Source organism: Cannabis sativa, chromosome 3, assembly GCF_029168945.1.
Source record: "Cannabis sativa cultivar Pink pepper isolate KNU-18-1 chromosome 3, ASM2916894v1, whole genome shotgun sequence".
NCBI classification, from domain to species: Eukaryota; Viridiplantae; Streptophyta; class Magnoliopsida; order Rosales; family Cannabaceae; genus Cannabis; species Cannabis sativa.
Window position 1 is genome coordinate 1,682,122 of NC_083603.1, and position 9,389 is coordinate 1,691,510.

General features: G+C 36.7%; 2 protein-coding genes across 2 annotated transcripts; one reads left to right on the forward strand and one right to left on the reverse strand.

Annotated features, from left to right (window-relative positions):
- Positions 1–907: 907 nt before the first annotated feature.
- Positions 908–4,888, reverse strand: LOC115709537 (putative disease resistance protein RGA3). Its single transcript, XM_030637659.2, has 2 exons — positions 1,571–4,888; positions 908–1,297 (listed from the first exon to the last, which is right to left on the reverse strand). The coding sequence occupies exon 1, from the start codon at positions 4,673–4,675 to the stop codon at positions 1,592–1,594; it is 3,084 nt and encodes a 1,027-aa protein (XP_030493519.2). The 5' UTR covers positions 4,676–4,888; the 3' UTR covers positions 908–1,297; positions 1,571–1,591.
- A 1,313-nt stretch (positions 4,889–6,201) lies between these two features.
- Positions 6,202–8,645, forward strand: LOC115709982 (uncharacterized). Its single transcript, XM_030638265.2, has 2 exons — positions 6,202–7,551; positions 7,680–8,645. The coding sequence occupies exons 1-2, from the start codon at positions 6,422–6,424 to the stop codon at positions 8,482–8,484; spliced, it is 1,935 nt and encodes a 644-aa protein (XP_030494125.2). The 5' UTR covers positions 6,202–6,421; the 3' UTR covers positions 8,485–8,645.
- The last annotated feature ends 744 nt before the right edge of the window (positions 8,646–9,389 follow it).

A 9,389-nucleotide genomic window follows, 5' to 3' on the forward strand; every position in this document is an offset into this window, starting at 1 on the left:
GCACACCGCCTGAATAGCAAGCTTTGCAGACGATACTTTGGTCCTTTTCCCATCCTTGCTCGTCGAGGTTCAGCAGCTTATACTCTCGAACTTCCCCCAAGCAGCCGCATACATCCTACTTTTCATGTGTCTCTCTTGAAACCATTCTATGGTAGCAATCCACCTAAATGCTATCCATTACCGGAGTCAAGCGTAGCCAACAAACCGTTGATGGTTCCTTTGGCAATCTTAGCTACAAGACTTCGGATGATCAATGACAAAGTGGGTAGACAAATTCTGGTGCAGTGGTCTTTAAGTACTCCAGAGGACGCCACGTGGGAAGATTTTGAGTCCTTCATCCAGCTCTATAACATTCCTAACCTTGAGGACAAGGTTATTTTCGAGGAAGGGAGTAGTGATAGTGAGGCCCAACTAGAAAGCCCACTAGCTATCGATATTGGTGTTTGGAAACAAAGCATCAAGAGTGCCATAGAGAATACAGCCCAGGAGAAAGGTTCGAACCAACCAAACCTTTCAACCAACGAAGGAGCTGCTGTCCCAGAAGTCGTTAGAGAGGGTCCTGAGCGGGTGAGCCGAGTTCGTATGAAGCCGAGTTGGCTCCGAGATTTCGTAATGATGGAGCGGCGCTGAAGTTTGGCTAAGGATCAGCTAAATGTAGTTATTTTGCTATTTTATTTCTGCTGGTTTTTTCAGAAACATATATAAACAATTCTCATGTATTTCTTTTTTTTTATGAAATGAATTAGACAGTCTAGCTTGGAGACTTGTCCTGTCTCGAAGAGGACTTCCTTTGCTATCAGTACATAGTCTCTCTCCTTCTGGTTAATCTCAGAATACTATTGTTTTAAGAATGTTATTAAATAAAATGAAATGAAAGAATGTTATGAATTTGGGATAAAGGTGATTATTTGCTACTCAAATGATTGACACTTTATAACATCAAACCAATCAGAATCAGACAGCTCATTGTGTTAGTAATAGAGTAAGAGGCCTTAATAATATGTTGTAATAAAAGGGTGGACTTACATACATACCAAGGGGAAAAAGCATCATCAGATAATCATATATATGCTGAAAAAACCCCAAGGCAGTATCCAATCCATACATAATACATTCATTCATACATCAAACTATGATATCATAATACCATATAATATAATGTCATCAGAAATAAATTAAAAAAAAAAAGCACAAGCCAAACAAATCCACACAACACAATAGTGACATTACAAACTCTACAACAGAACTAAACAACCAATAGGAGAATCAAGGAAAGAAGCATGTGAAGCAATTCCTCCTGAGAAAAATAAGTAAACATTAGTAATAGAAATCAGCTAAAAATGAAGCTATAAGCATGTTTCATCAACAGTATATAAACACTAGTTATAAGAATGACTGATTTTCCATGTTTGCCAAAGCCAGTTGTTCTGAACTTGCTGGTATTCTTTAGCAAACTATCTGTAATATTTGTGATATGTTTTCAATAAAATCTAAAAGAGATCATATAGCTGATGCTAACAGAGGCATTCCAAAATGTGAAAGAACAATCTAATAAGTAACAATGGTGTACCTGAGTGAGTGAGTGGGTGGATCATTTGTCATAAATCCTACCCAAACGCAGATTTTTGATCAAACAAATCTTTTCCCAATCTGCACCAATCTCCTTTTCGCATCTCCTTAATAAGGTGTTACACTCTTCAATCTCTAGTGTCTCTAGAAGTTTAAGCTCCCGAATCGATTCAGGTAGCGATTTCAAATTAGGACATAAGCAAATCATGAGTTTGCTTAAATTATGGAGTTTGCCTATCCATTCAGGGATTTCCTCAGTACCACAGCGCCAGAGTTGGAATTCTTTCAAGCTGACTACATGTTGAAGCCCCTCAGGAAGACTCACCAAGTTTGGAAGAGAATCAAATCTCAAGAATTCTAAGCTTTTTAGAGTTCTCCACTCAATTTCATCACCATAGAAGTTTTCAATGCCTACAATCCGGAGAGCCTTTAAGTTGGAGAGTGGTAGAGATGATGGCGAGGACGACGAGGATGATGCTTCTTGGGGTGCAGTTTTCTTGTTTAAGGTGAGTTGAAATGGCTTCCAGCAAGTTGAGTCTAGAGCCAAACCTTCCTCAAGAGTTGGGAATAGAGGAATGGAAGTGAGTTTGGGACAATCCTCAATAACTAATTTTGAAAGACAAGGGAATGACGGCAACACATCAACATTCATGCCTTCATTTCTCCACCAACTCTGTAGCTTAGGTAGTTCTGTGAGCCATAGTTCTTTCAGGGAAGGAAAGAAGGGTGTGGCTACTGAAGAAGCATTCTCATTCTTCGAAATATATTCGAGTTTGATAAGTTCATCCAATACAAGTACCTTAAGATTCCACAACCCTTCAAGTGCTGGTAGGCTACTGCAGTTAACACATTTGCGCAATGAAAGCTTGACCAAATTGCTTGGACAGTTAGCAGAGAATAAGATGTTTCCCCTAAAACCAAGCAGAGTCAGTTCTTTAAGAGCTAACAACAACTCACTCTGTAGTGGCGTTTTGTGCTCATTGGACTCAGGTGCATTACTTTCCCATTTCAAAGACAATGATTGAACCCCTGATACCACATTCAAATAACTGCTCATATCAAACTTTTCATGCCCCAAATTTTTGATATCAACCTCTTTGGTAAATGCATTAAATCCAATATTTGGAGAGGTGCCCTGATCACTTACTGCAAGTTGAGATAATATCTGAAGATTGGTCAGTTGATGAATGCCTCGAGGAAGACTGGTCAAATTGTAGCAGCCATCGATCTCAAGATGCCGGAGATTGATCAGATTCTCAAAGCCTCTTCTTGGCAACCTCTTAAGCCGATAACATGAAGAGAGTTTCAAAGTTTGCAAGTTTAAAAGTTTGGTGATTGAATGAGGCAGTTCTGTTATATCCTCATTTTCGGAAAGATCAAGATACTTGAGAAGCTTCAAGTTTGTAATAGAAGATGGTACTCTGTTTATCCCCAAACCATGCATATCTAGTGTCCGTATAAATATAAATCTAGACACTGTAATATCAAGAAGTTGATAACCTCGTATCCATTGTAGTGACTGAAATGGCACAACCATCGATCGCATATTACGTACTTCAATTTCTTGATTCATGAAGACATGGATTCCAGGAAGAATACATGATTTCAACATTCTGCAATGGTCCTCTGCTACCATTTCCAGAAGACGACGCACTAAATAGTGTATTTCAAATTTGATCACCCTGTCCCTTGTGTCTATTTGAGATACTTGGAAGAAACCTCTTCTGAGTAATTCCAAAACATAATCATAACCAGCATCCTCTGGAGATTGATCTTGACCAGTCAGTGACTCAATAATAAAGCCTTGTGACATCCACAACTTTATGACTGTTTGGACATCATACTCGTGATCTTCTGGAAATAAGCTACAGTAAGCGAAACAATGTTTTAAAGTTGAAGGAAGATGCTTGTAACACAGCACCATCAGTCCCAGAAGTCCTTCATTTCTTATGGGTTGAAGTTCATTTTGATAGAATGATCGCCACTCTTCTTCTGAACTACTTGTTCTTAACAGGCTTTCTAACATCATTATCACAACAGGATCTCCTCTACACATTTTTACAATCTCCCTTCCGATTTCTTTCTGGTAAGACCTCTCCGAAGGCTCTTCTTCTTCTTCTTTAAAAGCCATTTTTCTAAATAAAAGCCAAGACTGCTCCTCCGAAGGCATGTTTAAGCTATACGCTGCCATGGTGCCTGTAATTTTAGCAACCTCCTCATTTCGGGTGGTTACAATTATTTTGCTTCCGTGTGCACCAACACGTAGAATATTTCTTAGCACATCCCATTCCTCAGTGTCTACATGCCACGCGTCATCTAATACAATAAGGTACAGCTTTCCTTTCAATGCATATGCAAGCACTTCAAATTCAAGATCCTCTATTGCTCGGTTAGTTGCGTGTGCAAGTATAGTTGTCAAAATTTGTATGAGATCAAAGACAACACCAACACTTACCCAAATTCTTAACTCGAAATGATCTCTCACCATCTCATCATTGAACACTTCTTTCGCAAGCGCGGTTTTCCCAATTCCTGCCTTGCCAATTATGGGAAGAACTTCAACATTCACCTGATCGGACTGATTTGGATTCGACACAAACTTTAAGATTGCTGCTTTGTCATCGGCTCTAGAAAGAAAAAATTCTTCTTGGACTACTGCAGCATGATTAATGTCTGGTTTCATGGTACCAACTTGTTTCTCACTAAGCTTATCCAGATGGAAATCTCTTCCCTCAAACGCAAGTTGTTCTAGTCTCCTCCTAACTCTGTTGACCTCCTTATTATTAGACATCTTGGGAGTATGTGGTGAGATGAAACAATTAGGAATTAAATGATTAATCGCCATTACATTTCCAGTACTAGTCAACTCATCTACCAAGTTCTCTGCATCACACAGTGCATCTTCAAGCTTCATCATCCAACTACGCACGACCTCGTCGCCCTGCAAACACATGTTCTCTGCATGAAGAAGCACAAGAGCATGCTCTTCAATGATCTCCTTTAGCCCCATCAACATTTCATTCTGTGCTATATGCTCTTCTTCAGAACCCAGCAACTTCAGGATCCGACCAGCAACAACGGTGAGATTAAAGTTTGCTGCAGCCATTGATAAAGCAGAGCAGAATATATCTGTATATATGCAAGCTAATAAAACTAGAAGATGAAAAAAGGCCACTAGAGAAATACCAAATGCTCAATACCACCACGAGTAAGTGTTTGTTAATTATTAGTGCAATTCAATATCTTACATATTCTAACAGCATCTCCCATTGTTACACTAATTAACACATATTTAATGTAATTTTTTTTACTTTTGCTACAACAATGTTTTTGGTAAAAAATAAAAAAAATTTAAGTAAATTGCGGCATAAATAATTAATATTTTAGATTTTATATACTTAAATATTTTATCTTTATTTTTGAAAGTAAAAATATCCAATGTTACAATTCTCTTACACTGTTACCATCAATTCCGTTAACTCACAAATATGGACACGTGGAGAGCCCAGATGCATTATATTTATTTATTTTAATTTAAAATTTAATATTCTTAATATAAAAAACTAAATGTTACTTGTTTCAAAAAAAAAAAAAAAAGAGAGAGAGATGCAATACTAAATTATCATAGTTGAGTGAACCATTGCACTATATGGAACATGATTATCGAATTGAAATGACAATATCATGTGAAAATTGTTATGAGAACTGGTTTTTTTTAAACAAATAGCATCTAGTTTCTGATATTAAGAATATTAAGTTTTAAAATAAAAAAAAAATAATATTTATGATTTAACGGAAGTGGTAGTAACAGATATAAGAGAATTCTAACATTAAGCATTTTTGCCTCTAAAATATTAAGTATTTATTTCGCAATTTACTCAAAAATTTATTAATAAAATAATTTTATAAAAAAAAAATTATCAACAAAATAACTTTTTGTAATTTCAAAAACAACCATAAATTATGGTCACAAAACCCTAGTAAATTTACGTTGTGCGACTTGACTTATTAATGGTGGAAAGTGTGGAATAAACAGAGAGAGAGAGAAGAAGGAATCAACATTTGATAAAGTAGACAAAGACAGGAGATATTATTAAAGTTAAGACCACAAACAACAAAACTCATCTTCTTCATTTCAAGAAAAAGAGTGAGTGGGGTAGCCAAGGAAAACTGTTAAATCTCTTCAGAATTAAAGATAACCAAAATTCAAATTAAAAATTTAATTCAATTGCTTATTGGTATTAAATTAGCCTTTTTTAATTTCCTATATGATAAACTTAGTGGATGCATGTAAGAATTCAAAACTTTCCGGGAAAAAATAAAATGAAATATGCTTCATCAAAAATAGTTTTCTTAACAAAAGTGATGGTCATGCGGCAAGTTGCGTTGGTGATAGCGGCAACATAAGGTAATTTCGTTGGAGGAGAGGTCACGAGTATCTGATCCTTAGTTTGAGGAGAGTATTATTAGGGAATCAACCTAAATTGGAAGAATAAGAATAAAAGCAGTTGTCTTGGATATAAATATTCTACTATTCTATTAGTATGAGACTTTTTGGAAAAGTACCCAAAAATAAAACTGTGACGGTTTAAGCCTAAAGTCGGGCAATATCATATTAATGTGTCAGTCAAAATGAGGTTGCGGCCCTGATAGTGATTCTCTTTTATTTGTTTATCTTGCTCTTATAAATGGATATTATTATTTGAACTTTTACAAAAGAAAGAGAATGATCCATTGTGGAAAAAGCTGGTGTGCTTGTGTGATTGGTACTTAATGTACCCACACCAAAATCATGATTACCCAAATCAACTAATTGAACTAACCAATACTTGATGATCAAGAAAAAAGAAACATGGAATTACCAATCCCAGAAAAAATACAGAAGTTATGGGATTTATGGAGCCTTCGGGGGTGCATTATGCTGAGCCTTCTTCTACAAATAATTCTAGTCTTGTTTGCATCCTCTAGACAACGCTGCAAGAACTCATTCTTACTCATTCTCATCTGGGCAGCCTATTTGCTAGCTGATTGGGTTGCTGCAGTTTCCATAGGCCTAATTACACAAGAACAGACCAGATCTTGTGATGATCATAAGGATGGAAAGTATGATCATGACATTTATGCATTCTGGGCTTCTTTTCTCTTACTCCATCTTGGTGGACCTGATACCATTACCTCTTTTGCTCTTGAAGATAATGAGTTTTGGCTTAGGCACTTGTTTGGTCTTGTCTTACAAGTCATGGCTGCTGGTTACAGTTTCTACCTCACTCTCCCTAATAACAAGCTATGGCCTCCCACACTCCTTATCTTCTTTGTTGGCATCATTAAGTACACTGAGAGGACAAGAGCCTTTTACCTTGCAAGCTTGGAACGTTTCGGAAGGACTGCTCTACGAAAACCAGATCCCGGGCCTGACTACGAAGAGGTTTCCACAAACTACTTCTCTAAACTTCTTCAAATTCCAATACAGGGAGATAGTAAAGCAAATCAGAGTGGTGTTGGGAGTTCTTCTAGGCTTGATCCTTACATAGAACTTAATAGAATCACTTTAGAAGCTTGTGATGAGTTGGGATTACTGAAGGCAGCTCATATTCTCTTTGGAAGGTTCAAAGGACTCATTGTTGGGTTTTTTCTAACTTCCAAAGATAGAAAATCATGCAGAGAGTACTTTATGAAAATTGAAGATCATAAATGTGCTTTCAGAGTAGTTGAGTATGAGCTAAGTCTCTTGTTCCAAGTTCTTCACACCAAGGTAGTTGTGGCGCGCCAAAGAGTTGGTTACATACTCCGATTCATAAGCTTATCTTCGATTTTGAGTGCCACCATAGCATACTTCTTAACTGAAAAGAAAGGTTTCAAAAGGATTGAGATCATTCTTAGTTATTCTCTGCTTATTGGAGCCATGGTCCTTGACACCATATCAGTTATTAAGCTCATTTTCTCTGATTGGATTCTTGTGGTGCTTAATCACACTTGGAAGAGGTATGTTCCTTCAATTATCTTAAAAAGAAAAAGATGGTCCAGATTGGTTTTTCAATATAATATGATTAGCTATGTTTAGATGAGCGACCAACTTGGCTTTTCGATTTCTCTGAGCTTTTTCACCTTAGGGAATTTCTTGACAAGCTGAAAATCATGAGATTCTCGAGCTCATATAAGGTCACAGAAGATCTACAAGAATTCATCTTTAAAAATCTGAAAGAAAAATCAAAGAAGGCAAACACTTTCAAAGAAGCAACAGAGGCATGTATAGAAAGAGGTGGTTTGGCTCTTAAACAGAGTATTGGTCAAGATTTTGCTAGCTATATCAAACTCAAATGGAGCATAAGCGAGTTTCAATACACCGAAAGCATTCTTTTGTGGCACATAGCAACCGAGATGTGCAACGAGGACACTAAAATTTCTAATAATGATAATTATAAAAGCAAGTCTAAGATTCTTTCGGAGTATATGTTCTATTTACTAATAGTTCAGAATACAATATTTTCTCCAGTTTTGGGAGATTGGCACTTGGTGTTTCAAGATACTTGTGCAGAGGCCAAGAGGTTTTTTAGAAAATACTGTGTGTCAAATCACTGTGATGCTGTGAAGAAAATGAATGGTGTAAGAACAAAGTTCAGACCAGCTGCTGTGAAGGAGGGAAGAAGCAAGTCTGTGTTCTTTGATGCTTGTATTTTAGCAAACCAGCTTAAAAAATTGGAGAGTAATCAAAGATGGAAAATAATGGATGAGGTGTGGCTTGAGCTCATGTCTTATGCAGCTATTAATTGTAGGCCTATTGTTCATGCACAACAGCCTAGTTGGGGTGGTGAGCTTATTACTTTTACTTGGTTATTGCTCAATCATTTTGGTTTGGGTATACAATTCTCTGAGCAAGAAGATCGAGCTGGAATGAAAATGGTGGCAGTAAAGTAATGTCTATCTAAATATTTAGTTTGCAACAGTTGTAACTGTCTTTATGTTCTTTAGTTTTGATCTTTGTTGTATTTGATGTAAGGGTATATTTGTCAAACCCTGTGAGTGGTGTTATACAACTTAATGATAAATAAGTGAATCTGAAACAACATTTTATTTAATGTATGTTTGGTATTACTTGCATTAATATGTCGTATTAAAAAATATTTGGTTTATTGTTAGTTTAAAAAATAATTAAATAAAATATATAATGTTTATAGTATCATCGTGTAAGCACCCCGATTCAAATCTCTTTTTTTTTTTGAAAGAACATCTTGTTCATTAAATAAGAAAGTCGATGGGAATCACAAGGGATTACCCTCCCCTTGATACAAAATAGCTAAATCGCTAGCAACTCTAGCATTTTTAGCAATGACGTCCGCTAAAGCATTAAGACTACGATTGATAAAAGAAAAACGAACAACTGACAGAGTTTTCAAAACATTAACAATAGAAAAGAAAATATTCGACGCCTTCCAATCAGGAGATCTTGATCTTGTAATTAAAGATTGGACTGCAACTTTTGCATCAGAAAGAACTAGCACTTCATGCCATCCCAGCTCCAATGCCCAAGTTAAAGCAAGGTGAATTGCCTTGAACTCGGCTTCTAGAGCTGAAGCCGTTTCACATTTGAGGGCTTTGACGAACCAGGCACCAGTAGTATAATCTACTGCAATTGCAGCCACTCCCGCGCTTCCCCTTACCCATGAAGCATCAGTAAAAAAGGCATGGCAAACTCGATTGCTAGGAGTGTTGATACCTGTCAACTCGAGACTAACAGCAGGGGTAGATGTGTCTCCAGTCAACCCCCCATTAGAGCGATTCAAGAATTAGAACTAATTCAAATCTCTTGGGCATCCATCTAT

Coding starts and splice junctions, on each gene's coding strand:
- LOC115709537 (XM_030637659.2), bottom strand. CDS start 4,675: ATGGCTGCAGCAAACTTTAATCTCACCGTTGTTGCTGGTCGGATCCTG.
- LOC115709982 (XM_030638265.2), top strand. CDS start 6,422: ATGGAATTACCAATCCCAGAAAAAATACAGAAGTTATGGGATTTATGG. Junction 7,552..7,679: donor CTTAATCACACTTGGAAGAG/GTATGTTCCTTC, acceptor TTTTCACCTTAG/GGAATTTCTTGACAAGCTGA.